This window comes from Salmo salar, chromosome 06 (assembly GCF_965601325.2).
Source record: "Salmo salar chromosome 06, fSalSal1, whole genome shotgun sequence".
Taxonomy (NCBI): Eukaryota; Metazoa; Chordata; class Actinopteri; order Salmoniformes; family Salmonidae; genus Salmo; species Salmo salar.
Genome location: NC_138296.1, coordinates 90,588,580 through 90,606,766, shown reverse-complemented (window position 1 = coordinate 90,606,766; position 18,187 = coordinate 90,588,580). Strand labels below are relative to the sequence as shown.

Below are 18,187 nucleotides of genomic sequence, written 5' to 3'. Positions count from 1 at the left end.
GGAGCCTCATCATAGACTGGCAGCCTTGAAGAGACACAAGCTGATCGACCCTGTGGGGAACCTGGAAGACAAGGTGTGTCAGAAGCACATGGGACCCCTGGAGCTGTTCTGCAGGAGAGAGACTGTCCCCATAGAGGAAGACTGTGGAGAGAGGAAGGCTCAGCTGGGAAAGATGATTTAGGAGAGACTGCAGAAGTTGAAGAAGATCAAACACTCAGGGATACTCAGCAAGAGAGATGCAGAGAAAGACAGCAGAAAGTGTTGAGGCCTTCACTGCTCTGGTGCGCTGAGAGAAGAATCCAGGCTGAGCTCGTTGAGATGAAGTTGAGCTCATCGAGGTGAGGCAGAGCTCGTCGAGGTGAGGCTGAGCTCGTCGAGGTGAGGCTGACCTCGTCGAGATGCAGCTGAGCTCGTCGAGGTGAGGCTGAGCTCGTTGAGGTGAGGCTGAGCTCGTTGAGGTGAGGCTGAGCTCGTTGAGGTGAGGCTGAGCTCGTCGAGGTGATTGAGGAAGAAGCAGAAAGCAGCAGAGAGGCCAGGCCGAAGGGCTCATTGAAGAATTGGAGCAGGAAATCACTGAGCTACAGAGGAGAAGCACTGAGCTTGATCAGCTCTCACACACTGAGTGCTCCCCTTCCCTCTGCAGTCTTCCACCCACCAATAACTGATCTAATATCAGTTCTAACAGTAGCATGTGTGTGTTTACTGTGAGGAGAGTACTATCTGGGCTGGACGAGACACGTAATGAAGAGATGGAGAAGTTGCATGCCATCAGGCTGAAGTGTACAATATGTGACTCTGGACCCCGATACAACACATCCTAATCTCATCCTGTCTGAGGACGGGAAACAAGGAAACAAGTGAGGTGTGGAGCACAGAATGTCCCTGACAACCCACAGAGGTTTAACTATAGAACTTGTGTCCTGTGAAAGGATTCTCCTCAGTAAGAATCTACTATGAGGTGCAGGGGAAGACTGTCTTTGTGATCTTAATTAAATTACAGCTGTGTTCTGGACTCCTACTGTGGTGATGTCACAGTTCCTTTATCTACTTGCTGAGAGTTCCTGCTATTATTAGATGTGTTTAGTCACTCAGTGTCAGAGATGGGCAGACAGGAAGACAGACAGACAGGAAAACAGGAGACTTATCTCTCCTTCACGCACACGCACACACACACACACACACACACACACACACACACACACACACACACACACACACACACACACACACACAGCACACGCACACGCACACGCACACGCACACGCACGCACACGCACACACACGCACGCGCACACACACACACACACTGTTTCGACAGACACAGTCTGTATGTGTTAAAATGGACTGGGGCAGTCTGACTAAACAGATGGTGCTCTGCCCTTCAACTCAGAGAAAATGTCTTGAGGAGGGAGGGAGGGAGAGGGAGAGGGAGAGGGAGAGAGAGAGAGAGAGAGAGAGAGAGAGAGAGAGAGAGAGAGAGAGAGGGGGGGGGGGGGTGAGTCCCAGGAGGGAGGAAGTCAGAAGAAGACTAGCTCCACAGCCACAGGACACAGCTAATCTTGTGGAAAAGTGAATGACACACCAAATGCCAAGGGTCGAAGACATACCCACTGTTGAACTCTTTGGATGAATCCCAAATGAAACCCTTTATAGTGCAGTGTGCACTAGGTCTCTGGTCAAAAGTAGTGTACTATATAGGGTATATGATGCCATTTGGGATGTAGCCACAATATAATCAACGTGCTAGACTGAGACTACAGGCATTAGTCCCAGAGTAACACAACACTCATTCATCTCTCAGCTAAATCCTCATTTGTCCCAGAGAAGCACAACACTCATTCATCTCTCAGCTAAATCCTCATTAGTCCCAGAGCAACACAACACTCATTCATCTTTCAGCTTAATCCTCATAAATCCGAGATCAACACAACACTCATTAATCTCTCTGCTAAATCCTCATAAGTCCCACACCAACACACCATTCATTCATCTCTCAGCTAAATCCTCATTAGTCCCAGAGCAACACAACACTCATTCATCTCTCGGCTAAATCCTCATTAGTCCCAGACCAACACAACATTCATTCATCTCTCAGCTAAATCCTCATTAGTCCCAGAACAACACAACACAACACTCATTTATCTCTCAGCTAAATCCTCATTAGTCCCAGAGCAACACAACACTCATTCATCTCTCGGCTAAATCCTCATTAGTCCCAGACCAACACAACATTCATTCATCTCTCAGCTAAATCCTCATTAGTCCCAGACCAACACAACACAACACTCATTCATCTTTCAGCTAAATCCTCATTAGTCCCAGACCAACACAACACAACACTCATTCATCTCTCAGCTAAATCGTCTGAAATAGAATCAAAGAGTATAGTTGAAGCCTGCTCATCTGTGTAACAAACACAAACTGTCCTGACTTGAAAATGTTACCAACACCGAAAGAGCTTTATGTACAAACAAGGCTTTTCTTTCCATTCCCTCCCTATGGATTAAACAAGCCAAAAAAATTGCCTGGCGATGCTACACACAGATTGCATCGCTACTGTTGTCGTGACTGTCATTAATCTGATGACTGTTAATCTAAAGACTGTCGTATCAACTAACTGTGTTTAATTGTTACTTGATTCAATTAATCATGTAACAATTAACTCATTAGGAATTTGGGGCACCACGGGAAAAGTTGTTTAACAAGTTACTATCTCCCGACTTAAAATCGAAATATTATCTAAATATCTCTTACATAAATAACAGTCAATTATTAATCATCATTACCTCATCAATAACAGTCAATTATTAATCATCATTACCTCATCAGTCTCATTCTGAATGTCGCATACTCCTTGATATCTGCAAGAACCCTAAACCTTATTGATGAATCAGAAATACACAAATTGGCTTAATTATTTATTTACTAACTAACTAAATAATAACAGAACACACATACACACTTACATGAGATAAAAGTCCCTAGTGGACTGACACGATATGACGGCTTGTTCCACAATGGAAAGGGGGTGGGAAAGATAAAGAGAGGGAGAGACAAAGAGAGTCAAGCCTACATACATTTGGAAATTACGCTCACAGTAACCAGAATATTTAGCACCCTAACCACCGCTCATTCAGATTAGAAATGCAATATATATTTACGCATAGATGTCTCTCTCTGTCATCTCTCTGTTGAAACCAATCGATCTGTCTATGAGTAGTGGATCGATATAAGGCTCTGGTTGTCCGCCAGAGGTCACAATGTCCTTCTTATTTGTAGTGGAGTGGTTGTTAGAATAGATACTTCAATCGTTGTCTGTAGGGTTATTCTTCCTTCCCACATCGTGTCTTTAGTCAAAGTTCTAGGACCGCTTTTACATGTTACAGCTGCAGACTGTAAATGTTTCTGGTCTCCTACAGTAGGTGATCTTCTCATGTAGAGGTGGAGAGCTTCATTTCAATGTGTAGACCACCGTCTCACGTCTTTTGGAATCAATAGTTGATTTTTCAGGGTTCAGCTGTCTGGTCTGTAGAGTTTTAACCATTTCGCACTGTACGTTAGCTGATCTCAATGGTTGATTATTCAGAGTTCAGCTCCCAACCACTTTACACGCCAGCAGTAACCCGGCAATGTACTGGTCTGATAAGTTAATTCTTACTGAGTCCTTTTAACTTGTTATGGGCAGGTGGGATGGTAGCGTCCCACCTGGCCAACATCCGGTGAAATTGCAGAGCGCAAAATTCAAACTACAATATTATAAATATTTAACTTTCATATAATCACAAGTGTAATACATCAAAATAAAGCTTAACTTCTTGTTAATCCAGCCGCTGTGTCAGATTTTAAAAAGGCTTCACGGCAAAAGCAAACCATGTGATTATCTGAGGACAGCACCCCACATACAAACACATGAAAAACATATTTCAACCATGCAGGTGCGACACGAAACTCAGAAATAGCGATATAAAAAATGCCTTACCTTTGATGATCTTCTTTTGTTGGCACTCCAAAAGGTCCCAGTTACATCACAAATGGTCCTTTTGTTCGATAATGTCCTTCTTTATATCCATAGAAACTCAGTTTAACTAGCGCACTTCAGTCAATAATCCACCCAGTTTCCCTCCATCAAAATGCATACAAAATGAATCCCAAACGTTACCAATAAACTTTTCCAAACAAGTCAAACAACGTTTATAATCAAACCTTAAGTACCCTAATACGTAAATAAATGGTACAATTTAAGACCGAGAGTTGTTATTGTCTTTACCGGAGAAAAATACCAAAGAACGCGCTCTCTTCCACATTTTGGAAACACTACAGCCAAAATGGGTGCCACCTAGAAAAACTACAATTTCTGGCTCATTTTTCCAAAAACCAGCCTGAAACTCTTTCTAAAGACTGTTGACATCTAATGAAAGCCCTAGGAACTGTAATCTGGGAGGACTTGGCCTTATAATAAAAGTGATAGCTGAATTTCTTTTTGGGGGGGGATGGTTTGTCCTCAGGGTTTTGCCTGCCATATCAGTTCTGTTATACTTACAGACGTGATTTGAACAGTTTTAGAAACTTTAGAGTGTTTTCTATCCAAATCCATTAATATATAATAGATTCATAGAATGGAGTTTTCTATCCAAATTATATGCATATCCTAGCTTCTGGGCCTGAGGAACAGGCAGTTTACTTTGGGCACGCTTTTCATCCGGATGTCAAAATACTGCCCCCTACACAAGTGAGGTTAAGCACTCTGGCTAAAAGGGGCGTTCCATCACACCGACACAATGTCTGTGCTCACATGGGCGTGGTTACTGACTGGGAACAAGTTTATATGAAAAGCAATTATCTGATTTAGAACGCTAAAATCACATTTCTGTCTTCACGAATGTATGTTCCTATTTAATCATATATTTTAACATTCAGATGTAAACTTGATACATAGGATGCGTAGACTTTTAAAGTTACAGTTACTTGGTTATACCATCCTTAATGACATCACAAAATAATAAACCATATGACAGGATTATTCTTTTGATCCCCACGGATTATTCTTTCGATCCCCCATTCTTAACATTCCTATCTTAATATTGCTAATATTGTTCCCATATTCACTCTCTGGACAAAAAGGCTTTGGTGGGAAAAAACTCTCTCTCTCTCTCTATACACAAAGAGGTTTCAGTCTTCCAATACTGCAGGGCAAGTAAGAGTTCTGCAAACTATTTATGACCGGCTGTTAAGTCATAAAACCGGCCCAACTCCCCCCCCTCTCCTGTTGTGATAATGAGTGTGTTGTGATAATGAGTGTGTTGTGATAATGAGTGTGTTGAAAGCTGATCCAACACTAGAACTCACAGGGGAGGACACACACAGAGAAAGTATACACCTCACAGGGTAGGACACACACAGAGGAAGTGGACAACTCATTGTGCAGGACACACACAGAGGAAGTGGACAATTTACAGGAGAGGACACACACAGAGGAAGTGGACAACTCACAGGAAGTTACATTCAAAATATATATATTTATTTCCACACTATGAGGTTGGAATAATACTGTGAAATTGTGACAATTATGATAATGCCCTTTTAGTGTAAGGCTTGTTTGAAAAGACCATCTGAAATTCCAGCCTGTTTTGGTGGGATGGAGTTTTGGCCTGCCTGGTGACGTCACCAGGTGGTAAATAAGTTAATAGACCAGTACGAGAGTTCCAAACCTTTCTTCCCATAACTGATCGTTTTCAGACAGTCCTTGTTCTTGCTTGAGAAATTGCTCTTTGCTAAGAAGCTATTTTCTTTTCTTTTTGACCATGTTAATTGAAAACAATCACAGTAAGGTACTTAATTGTTACCCAGAAATTATTTGATATTGAGATAAACACAGCTGCATTGGACCTTTAAGATACAGGAAGTTACATTATTGAGAGCTGCGTGGATGGAGATACAGTTCAGTTTCATTTGTGTGTGTGCGTTCCTTCTTCTATCCTTGTGGGGACCTAAAATTCCCCAAACTCCCCACAAGGATAGTAAAACAGGGCCGATTCTCCCTCATGGGGACAAAGGCTTAAGCTTAAGGATTAGGTTTAGGGTTTGGGTTAAGGTAAGGGTTATGGTAAGGGTTAGGGATTAAGGAAAATAGGATTTTGAATGAAAATGTATTTTAGGTCCCCACGAGGATAGAAGAACACAACGCACACACACACATCCTAAAACATTTCCTGCTCCTAGAAAATGTCTGGCTCTCAGCCTGAACATGCAAGTTAAGGAGAAAACTGCTCCAGTAATAACTTCACTGAGGTAAATTGCTCCAGTAATAACTTCACTGAGGTAAACTGCTCCAGTAATAACTTCACTGAGGTAAACTGCTCCAGTAATAGCTTCACTGAGGTAAACTGCTCCTGTAATAGCTTCAGTGAGGTAAACTGCTCCAGTAATAACTTCACTGAGGTAAACTGCTCCAGTAATAACTTCACTGAGGTAAACTGCTCCAGTAATAACTTCACTGAGGTAAATTGCTCCAGTAATAACTTCACTGGGGTAAACTGCTCCAGGAATAACTTCACTGGGGTAAACTGCTCCAGGAATAACTTCAATGAGGTAAATTGAAAATGACAGCTGGGCTGGAGAAGAGACACCAGGTGTGCATCCCAAATGGCACCCTATTCCCTTTATAGTGCACTACATTTGACCAGAGCCTATATGAGTAGGGTACAATTTAGGGAATAGGGAGAACCAACCACTATGTTTCCTGGCAATAAGCTTCTCTCAAGCTTCTCTCTGAACTCCAGTATATGCTCGGCCATGGAAACCCATTTCATGAAGCTCACGACAAACATTTATTGTGCTGACGTTGCTTCCAGAGGCAGTTGGGAACTCGGTAGTGAGTGTTGCAACCGTGGACCGACAATTTTTACGTGTTATGCGCTTCAGCACTCAGTGGTACTGTTCTGTGAGCTTGTGTGGCCTACCACTTCACCAGCCGTTGTTGCTTCTGGACGTTTCCACTTCACAATAACAGCACTTACAGTTGACCGGGGGCAGCTCTAGCAGGGCAGAAATTTTACGAACTGACTTGTTGGAAAGGTGGCATCCTATGATGGTGCCACGTTGAAAGTCACTGAGCTCTTCAGTCAGGCCATTCTATTGCCAATGTTTGTCTATGGAGATTGCATGGCGGTGTGCTCGATTTTATACACCTGTCAGCAATGGGTGTGGCAGAAATAGCCGACTCCACAAATTTGAAGTGGTGTCCACATACTTTTGTATATATGGTATAGTTAATATGTTTCATTTACATTGGGAGCAAACAAAGCATAGTGGGCAGAACAAGCAAGATCCTATTGGCAATTTGTAGCACGTATTTGCATATTTCCGTTTGAGAACACCTCCTCTGTGAAGTATACGTGTGCACAAGCTCAATTCGACCTTTGCACTTCAAGTCTATAAAACCTAGTACACTGTGTTACTAACAGATTCTAGTTTTGGGAACAGAAATGTATTGAGATAGATCAAATGTTTCAACGATGACAAATTTAGCAGCATGTCAGCCCAGTTTTACCTACTTCCATCCTCTCCAACTACCTGCAACTGGACTTCCTCTCGTTACCATATGTGGTGGTGAGAGAACGTTCTAAACGGAATGCTTCAACTTTATAGCCCCTGTGACGTTTCTGGGTTGCCCCTTCCGTCTGTGGTAGAATTTCCGGTAGTTACTTGTGGATTTGACAGCTCTAACGCAGTTCCACATCTGACATGTTTTGTGGATGTCGGCTGAAGTGGATGAAATTTAATAGAACACTAAGGTGTCTTTCCTTTTTACCTACTCTCCTCTTTCTCTCCGTATTTACCCATCTTTCCTTCTTTCACTTCCCTCCCTCTTTCCTTCTATTTTTTAATTTCCCCTCTCCCTCCTCCCTTCTTTCAATCATTATCTACTTTCTTTCATACTCTTCCTCTTCCTCTTCATTATTTCTCCGTACTCGTTAGTTCCTTTTTAATTACGTGTCTCCCACGCAGAAACAAAGGGAGTAGCTGGCCAGCACACACGCAAGAATTATGTTGCTCAATTCTGGCGAGCGTGAGATTTGGTTCATGAGTACGCACGCACACACACACACACACACACACACACACACCACACTGACAGACACACACACACACACACACACACACACACACACACACACACACACACACACACACACACACACACACACACACACACACACACACACACAAACACACTGACAGACACACACACACACACACACACACACACACACACACACACACACACACACACACACACACACACACACACACACACCACACACACACACACACACACACACACACACACACAGACACACACAGGTTTCTGTTTTAATCATATTGACACTTTGGGGTTACAGCAGCACCTCAAATATTTATGATTCTGGAGTTAGAGCAAGGAAGCAAGGAACGTATTTAGGATGGAAAAATGTCAGTGTAATCCTACCTTAGTCATAGGTACACAATGCATGTTTCTTTAACAACCTTTATGAAACCCTCCCACAACATGCTAGTTGAGTTGAGAGGCCAGTGGTCACTGTGTGCTGTTCCACTGCAAACATAATGTAAGAGACACCAGTGTATATCTTTCACACAACCTTTCCACAACATAATGTTACAAAGACCAGTGTTGTCCTACCTTCACACAACCTTTCCACAACATAATGTTACAAAGACCAGTGTTGTCCTACCTTCACACAACCTTTCCACAACATAATGTTACAAAGACCAGTGTTGTCCTACCTTCACACAACCTTTCCACAACATAATGTTACAAAGACCAGTGTTGTCCTACCTTCACACAACCTTTCCACAACATAATGTTACAAAGACAAGTGTTGTCCTACCTTCACACAACCTTTCCACAACATAATGTTACAAAGACCAGTGTTGTCCTACCTTCACACAACCTTTCCACAACATAATGTTGCAAAGACCAGTGTTGTCCTACCTTCACACAACCTTTCCACAACATAATGTTGCAAAGACCAGTGTTGTCCTACCTTCACACAACCTTTCCACAACATAATGTTGGAAAGACCAGTGTTGTCCTACCTTCACACAACCTTTCCACAACATAATGTTGGAAAGACCAGTGTTGTCCTACCTTCACACAACCTTTCCACAACATAATGTTACAAAGACCAGTGTTGTCCTCCTACCTTTCTGTAGACGATCATGTTGGGAGAGTCCTCATCAGGGTCTGCTGTCCCCACTCCACTCGGGTCCTGGCTGGACTGGTTCATACTGTAGCTGACCGATGTCTTCTCTTGTTCTCTCTATCCTTTGCTCTCTCTCTCTTTCAGTCCCTCTCCTTTGTTCTCTTGCACTCTTTCTTCTTCTGTTACTGCAGGCTGGGGAAAGAGAAAAGAAGACATTAGATCCATCTCATAGCTGTTCTTCTCTTCTCTTTCAATCCCTTTTTTTCTCTCTCGCTTTTTTCTCTGTTACTGGAGATACTAGATCCATCTCATATAGCCGTCTCTCTTCCATCTCTTTATTTTTCCATGTCAGAGGATGGGGAGAGGAAATAAGAACATAGACACAATACCATTACATTGAAGCTGTCTCTTCTGTCTTTCTCAATCCTTCTCTCTCTCTCACACACTCTCTTTCCTTTCCTCTGTCTCAGCGGATGGGGGAGGAAAGAAGGACAGGAGAAAAGAAGAAACCATTAGATCCATCTGATAAACAGTGCCTTCAGAAAGTATTCATACCTTTTGACTTACTCCACATTTTGTTGTGTTACAGCCTGAATTCAAAATGGATTAAATATACTGAACAAAAATATAAGTGCAACATGTAACACTTTCAAAGATTTTACTGTGTTACAGTTCATATAAGGAAATCAATCAATTTAAACAAATTAATTAGGCCCTAATCTATGGATTTCACATGACTGGGAATACAGATATGCATCTGTTGGTCACAAAAAAATGTAGGTGTGTGGATCAGAAAACCAGTCAGTATCTGGTGTGACCCCCATTTGCATCATGCAGCGAGACATCTCCTTCACATAGAGTTGATCAGGTTGTTGATTGTGGCCTGTGGAATATTGTCCCACTGCTCTTCAATGGCTCTGCAAAGTTGCTGGATATTGGTGGGAACTGGAACCCCCTGTCGTACACGTCAATCCAGAGCATCCCAAACATGCTCAATGGGTGACATGTCTGGTGAGTATGCAGGCCATGGAAGAACTGGGACATTTTTTGCTTTCAGAAATTGTGTACAGATCCTTGAGACATGGGGCTGTGCATTATCATGCTAAAACAAGAGGTGATGGTGGCGGATCAATGGCACGACAACGGGCCACAGGATCTCATCACGCTGTCTCTGTGCATTCAAATTGCCATCGATAAAATGCAGTTGTGTTCATTGTCCGTAGCTTATGCCTGCCCATACAATAAACCCACCATCGGACACAATGTTCACAACGTTGACATCAGCAAACCGCTCGCCCACACAACGCCATACATGTGGTCTGCGGTTTTGGGGCCATTTGGAAGTACTGCCAAATTCTCTAAAACGATGTTGGAGGCAGCATATGGTAGAGAAATTAACATTCAATTCTCTGTCAACAGCTTTGGTGGATATTCATGCAGTCAGCATGCCAATTGCACTCTCCCTCAAAACTTGAGACATCTGTGGCATTGTGTAGTCACCTGGAATGCATTTCAATTAACAGGTGTGCTTTGTTAAAAGTTAATTTGTGGAATTTATTTTCCTTCTTAATGCGTTTGAGCTAATCAGTTGTGCTGTGACAAGGTAGGGGTTGTATACAGAAGATAGCCCTATTTGTTAAAATACATAGCCCATATTATGACATGAACAGCTCAAACAAGCAAAGAGAAATGACAGTCCATCATTACTTTAAGACATGAAGGCAGGTCAGTCAATTTGGAACATTTTAAGAACTTTGAAAGTTTCTTTGAGTGCAGTCGCAAAAACCATCAAGCGCTATGATGAAACTGACTCTCATGAGGACTGCCACAGGAAAGGAAGACCCAGAGATACCTCTGCTGCAGAGGATAAGTTAATCAGAGTTACCAGCCTCAGAAATTGCAGCACAAATAAATGCTTCACAGAGTTCAAGTAACAGACAAATCTCAACATCAACTGTTCATAGGAGACTGCGTGAAGCAGGCCTTCATGGTCGAATTGCTACAAAGAAACCACTTCTAAAGGACATCAAATAAGAAGAAGAGACTTGCTTGGGTCAAGAAACATGAGCAATGGACATTAGACCGATGGAAATCTGTCCTTTGGTCTAATGAGTCCAAATTACAGATTTTTGGTTCCATGTCGTTGTGAGACGCAGAGTAGGTCAACAGATGATCTCCGGATGTAAGGTTCCCACCGTGTGGGGGTGCTTTGCTGGTAACACGGTGTGTGATTTATTTATAATTCAAGGCATACTTAACCAGCATGGTTACCACAACATTCTGCAGCGATACGCCATCCCATCTGGTTTGGCCTTAGTGGGACTATCATGTGTTTTTCAACAAGACAATGACCCAACACACCTCCAGGCTGTATAAGGGCTATTTGACCAAGAAGGAGAGTGATGGAGTGCGGCATCACATGACCTGGCCTCCACAATTACCCAACCTCAACCCAATTTAGATTGTTTAGGATGAATTGGACCGCAGAGTGAAGGAAAAGCAGCCAACAAGTGCTCAGCATATGTGTAAACTCCTTCAAGACTGTTGGAAAAGCATTCCAGGTGAAGCTGGTTGGGAGAATGCCAAGAGTGTGCAAAGCTGTCATCAAGGCAAAGTGTGGCTACTTTGAAGAATCTAAAATATATTTAGATTTGTTTAACAATTTTTTGGTTACTACATGATTCCATATGTGTTATTTCATAGTTTTGATGTCTTCACTATAATTCTACAATGTAGAAAATAGTAAAAAACTTGAATGAGGGGGGCCAGTACAAAACAAAATGCATGAAATGAAAATGAAATGTATGTATTCACTACTGTAAGTCGCTCTGGATAAGAGCGTCTGCTAAATGACTAAAATGTAAAATGTAATGTCCCTCACCCTAATAATTTGCTCCCTTTTAACCTCATAATTTAGCCTACTGTTCTGACTTGGTGGTGCACATGTACCCTATAACCTGTTTTAGAGAAATATCTAATATTGTAAGAGCTTTCATTGTCTGCTTATATGCCCCCTTTATTTTCCCTACAGTTCTGACTTGGTGTACAGGGAGAATACTGTAAGAATGGCCTATGTTCTGAATTCTGTTGCTTTACATTTCAAAAACTACATCTGTCCTAGCTCGCTCATTAATGTCTTAATCAAAATAACGGATTACCTCTTATCCGCTCGTCGTCCCCTTATGGCATAGTTTGTACATCTCAATTAGTCAGTAGAGTGCAAGTCAGCCATATCAACTATGTTTTTTTTTGTTTTTGCCTATAAAAACAAAATACAACTTGATATTTCAAGGATCACATGTGGGTGGGGTTAAGTGCACAGCCAACACTTCCTGTCCTTTCAAAGAAGGAATTCATCTTTCTAACTCCATTCTATGAATCTATTATATATTAATTAATTTATTAATAGCAGCCCATACCATGCCACAGTGCCAAGGTACGATTTTCTCAATTTCCGCATAAGATTTAGTGTGTATTGACGTATTAATGAACTGCTGTTACTGTAAATGGTTAGCTGACTGCTGTATCCTAGCTACTTAACTATCCATGGGTAATCTTATTAAATGATGCCATACAGCCAAAACAACAGTATCTATTGCTAGACTGGTGATATGCCCCTAACTATAGTTAGTCAGTGGTTGCACATCTAACTAGCTGGAATGAAGCAAGGGTGTGAATAACAGACATGTAAAAATATCCTTTCACCATTTACAGCAGGTCTTCAGCTACCCAGACCAGCTACCCAGACCTGTCTGATCAGCCTGATAGGGTGCTGTTGGTGTGTCCAGCTTACACCTGTGCAAATATTTGTGTCTATAGCAGTGGTGTCACAGTATCCAACGAAGTTGGCGCCCCTCCTCGGTTGGGCGGCGCTCGGCGGTCGTCGTCGCCGGCCTATTAGCTGCCACCGATCTATGCTTCTCTGTCTTTTAGTTTTGTCTGTCTATCCCGCACCTGTCTCGTGTCTGTCATTAGTGGGGGGTTATTTAGTGTGTATTTTCAGTTTGGGTTCTCGTGCGGGATTGTTTATTGTCCACTCAGGACAGTTGTGTGTGTGGCCTGTTTCGCTGGCCTGTGTCAGCTTTATTGCCGGGCTGCGCCCCGTGCGCTTTTTCCTCGTGTTTATTTTGGGAATGTGTTTTCCCTGGCGGACTTTATTGAGCGCCCTGTGCCTTTCGGCTATTGTGTTTTTTCCCGTTGCATTAAAACACTGTTGCTCCGGCCCTCTGTCTCCTGTGCCTGATTCCGCATCTCCACTGGTCCTAGAATTCCGTGACAGAATCCCGCACCTTCATGGAGTCAGCAGGAGCAGAAGCACCGTCCATGGCTGAGCAGGTCTCTCAACACGCCAGCCTCCTCCACCGCCTAGGCTTGGCCATGGATCAGGTGTTGGCCCGGTTGGAGAGCTGGGAGAGAGGTGCTTCCCCAGCCAGACCAGCTTCGGTTCCTCACCCTGCGCCCTTACCCACACCCACTGAAGCGGGCGCCAGCGGTATCCGGATCACACCTCCCAGGGAGTTTGATGGGACGGCCGCTGGGTGCAAGGGGTTCTTGCTCCAGTTGGAACTGACGAAGAGAGGGTGAGCGTCCTCGTCTGGTGTCTCACGGGTCGAGCCCTGGAATGGGCCAATGCGGTCTGGGATGGTCCAGACTCGGCTCGGGGCGACTACCCTGAGTTCACCCGCCGCTTCCGGGCGGTTTTCGATCATCCCCCGGAGCGGCTATTTCATCTAAGACAGGAGACGAGGAGCGCTCAGGATTTCGCCCTGGAATTCCGGACTCTCGCCGCTGGATTGGGGTGGAACGAGCGGGCCCTGATAGACCACTATAGGTGTAGTCTTCGCGAGGACGAGCTGGCTTGTAGGAACAACACCTCCACCCTAGACCAACTGGTGGATTTGTCCATTAGATTGGACAACCTACTGGCTGCCCGGGAACGTTCCAGTCGGGGCCTGTTCGTTCCGCCTCCCAGTCCTCCTGCTCCACAGCCCATGGAGATAGGGGGGGCTGCGTCGAGAAGGACCGGAGGGGGGGGGGTCTCTCCTGCACCCGCTGTGGGCGCAGAGGACACACTGTGTACCGGTGCTGGAGAGTTCCACCCTGGAGTTCGGAGGGCAGGCAGAGCACTACTTCGACCCCCCAGGTGAGTCCGCACCAGCCACACCCAGAGCCCCCTGTCGACCACATGTACACCTCCGTTTATTTTCCTGATTTTTCCCCTCACTTCCAGTATAGGGCACTAGTCGATTCAGGTGCAGCTGGGAGTTTTATGGACCGTGGGTTAGCTGAGAGGTTAGGGATTCCCCTGGTTCAGCTGGACCACCCTTCCCCCGTGCACGCCCTAGATAGTCGACCGCTAGGGTCAGGCCAAGTAGGGGAGGTCACAGTGCCACTGGTTATGCAGACGTGGGGGGGTCATGAGGAACGTATCAGCCTGTTCCCGGCGTTTCCGGTGGTACTGGGAATCCCCTGGCTAGCCACTCACAACCCTCAGATTTCGTGGAGGCAGAGGGCTCTTACGGGGTGGTCGAGGGAGTGCTCAGGTAGGTGCATAGGAGTTTCCATCGGTGCGACTACGGTTTAGAGTCCAGACCAAGTCTCCACCGTGCACATTCCCTCAGAGTATGCCGATTTGGCTATCGCCTTCAGTAAGACGAAGGCGACTCTATTACCCCCCCATCGACGAGGGGATTGTGCGATAAACCTCCAGGCCAACACGGCTCTTCCTAGGAGTCACGTGTATCCTCTGTCTCAGGAGGAGACAGCGGTTATGGAGACATACGTCACTGAGTCCTTGAGACAGGGATACATTCGGCCATCCAAGTCCCCCGTCTCCTCAAGCTTTTTTTCGTGAAGAAGAAGGAGGGAGGTCTGCGCCCGTGTATTGACTATAGAGGTCTAAATGCTATCACAGTGGGTTTCAGTTACCCGCTACCTCTCATTGCTACGGCAGTGGAGTCATTGACTTAAATTTCACGGGGCGCGCTTCTTCACGAAATTAGATCTCAGGAGCGCGTATAACCTGGTGCGTATCCGAGATGGAGACGATTGGAAAACCGCATTTAGTACCACATCGGGCCATTATGAGTACCTCGTCATGCCGTATGGGTTAAAGAACGCTCCCGCTGTCTTCCAATCCTTTGTGGACGAGGTCCTTAGGGACATGCTCGGGCAGGGTGTGGTGGTGTACATCGATGACATCCTGATCTACTCCGCCACACGCGCCGAGCATGTGTCCCTGGTGCGTAAAGTACTTGGGCGGCTGCTGGAGCATAACCTATACGTCAAGGCTGAGAAATGTGAGTTCTTCAAACGAGCCGTCTCTTTTCTGGGATACCGCATTTCCACCTCGGGGGTGGTGGTGGAATGTGACTGCGTTACGGCTGTGCGTAATTGGCCAACCCCAACCACTGTGAAGGAGGTGCAGCGGTTCTAATTATTATCGGAGGTTTATCCGGGGTTTTGGCCAGGTGGCGGCTCCCATTACCTCACTGATGAAGGGGGGTCTGGTGCGGCTACGATGGTCAGCAGAGGCGGACAGAGCCTTCCATCGTCTGAAGGTGCTGTTTACCAACGCTCCTGTCCTGGCGCATCCGGATCCCTCTTTGCCATTCATAGTGGAGGTGGACGCGTCCGAGGCTGGGGTAGGAGCTGTGCTATCGCAGCGCTCGGGCGTTCCTCCGAAGCTCCGCCCATGTGCATTCTTTTCCAAGAAGCTGAGCCCGGCGGAGTGCAACTATGATGTGGGGGACCGGGAGCTGTTAGCCGTGGTCAGGGCTTTGACGGTGTGGAGACATTGGCTTGAAAGGGGCACGTCACCCTTTTCTCATCTGGACCGACCACCGTAACCTGGAGTATATCCGGGCAGCGAGGAGGCTTAATCCCTGTCAGGCAAGGTGGGCCATGTTCTTTACGAGGTTTCACTTTACCCTCTCGTACATTCCAGGTTCCCGGAACCGGAAGGCTGACGCACTGTCGCTTCTCTACGACACCGAGGAGCGGACCATCGATCCTACTCCCATACTCCCCGCCTCCTGTCTGGTGGCACCGGTGGTATGGGAGGTGGATGCGGACATCGAGCGGGCGGGTCGGTCAGAACCCACTCCACCTCAGTGTCCCGTGGGCCTGAAATACGTTCCGCTTGGTGTTCGCGATCGCCTGATCCGATGGTCCCACACTCTACCCTCCTCGGGTCATCCTGGGGTGGAACGGACAGTGCGGGGCCTGAAGGGGAGGTACTGGTGGCCCACCTTGGCTGAGGATGTTCGGCGTTATGTCTCTTCCTGTTCGGTATGCGCCCAGTGCAAGGCTCCTAGACACCTGCCTCGAGGGAAAATACAGCCCCTCCCCGTTCCACAACGACCTTGGTCTCACCTCTCGGTGGATTTCCTCACGGATCTCCCGCCGTCCCAGGGGAACACTGCGATCCTGGTCGTTGTGGACCGGTTCTCTAAGTCCTGCCGTCTGCTCCCTTTGCCCGGTCTTCCTACGGCCCTGCAGACCGCGGAGGCCCTGTTCACCCATGTCTTCCGGCACTATGGGGTGCCCGAGGACATCGTATCTGATCGGGGTCCCCAGTTCACATCCAGGGTGTGGAGATCGTTTATGGAGAGGCTGGGGGTCTCGGTCAGCCTGACCTCGGGTTTCCACCCGGGAGTTGTAACCTATAACACACCTCGTTTATCCTCCTCAGGACTTTGAAAGGCCCCACAAACCGCGGACCCAACTTCCGGCAGGGCAGGCGGAGGGGCAGGTTCCGGGTCGAGAGCCAGACTCTGTCCCCCGGGTTAAACACGGGGGCTTCACTGTGGTGGCGGTCAGCGCTCTCTTTGTGTCGTTCACCAGCCCTCCTTAGACACTCCTGGACCGCATTCCAGGTCTCCTGAGAGCACTTCACCCATGCCTCCACCACAGGAGCCTCTGTCTGGCTCTGTTGCCATGGCACCAGGACTGGCTGATACCCCAATACAACCTGGAAGGGTGACAGGTTAGTAGAGGAGTGGCGCTGAGAGTTCTGGGCCATCTCGGCCCATGGTACGAACTGTGCCCACTCCCCTGGTCCTAGAATTCCGTGACAAGTGGAATGAATCAACCAACCAATGCCTCGTGCTGTAGGTCCACCCTAACACCCAAGGGGTTTTGGGGTCCAGAAACAACGCCTAGCTTCTACCCCTAGACACTTGTGGAGATCTGAGAGAACTGGACAGGTGTAAGCAATACCATCAACATTCCACCAAGCCTACCAAAGGGTAATGTGGAGCTCTCACCATGTCACCACCCATCAATCCCTCTCAGATATCCACAAGTGTCTAGTCTCTGGGCAGTAGGGGTTGTTTCTGGACAGGCCATGGGTATTATGATAGCTCAATCAGTCAGTCAGTCTGGCAATGTGATATTTTTTTTAACTAGCTATCTAATACTTACTTCCTCTGTCCCTGGGAGAATCTCAATTGTATTTCCTTGACTCGTTGCATCCTCTCTATTCGTCTCCTCAAAACCCATTGGATGAGAAGGTCAGGAGGTCCCTCCCCTCTCACCTTCTTATCCAATGGGTTTTGAGAAGGAGGCGGGAGGACATGAGGAAGGGAGGAAATGCAATTGAGATTCTCCCCTTGGTCCTTCCATTCCTCACCTCCCTCTCAAAGCATATTGGGGGAGAGGAGAGTTTAGTGATTATAATAGTGTCATTATTGGTTAATATTTTTGTCAATGATGTTGTTGACAGAACCCATTGTATTATATTATTGTATTGAACTATTATATAAACTATTAGAAATATAGAAATGCTGTTGTTTATCTTTTTCATTCTTCTGGAAGATTTGACTAAAGCACAAACCGACCTGCTACTATGCATGACAAAGACATATGCATTTTTCATATTTCATGTGACAATTTGAATGACATGTAGATGTTTTGTTGTTGCTAGGAGTTATGGTGTCGTTGTGCCTATCTAGAATCTTATTCCTGTAACAACAGACGTGACA

General features: G+C 45.8%; 1 protein-coding gene across 1 annotated transcript in view; it reads right to left on the bottom strand.

Annotated features, from left to right (window-relative positions):
- rgs6 (regulator of G protein signaling 6) overlaps positions 1–18,187 on the bottom strand; it is a 191,707-nt gene that overhangs the window by 170,569 nt on the left and 2,951 nt on the right. Inside the window, exon 2 of the mRNA XM_045721114.2 lies at positions 9,204–9,395. Within this exon, the coding sequence (XP_045577070.1) occupies positions 9,204–9,287 (84 nt within the window). The 5' untranslated portion in view covers positions 9,288–9,395. The remainder of the gene's footprint in view (positions 1–9,203; positions 9,396–18,187) is intronic.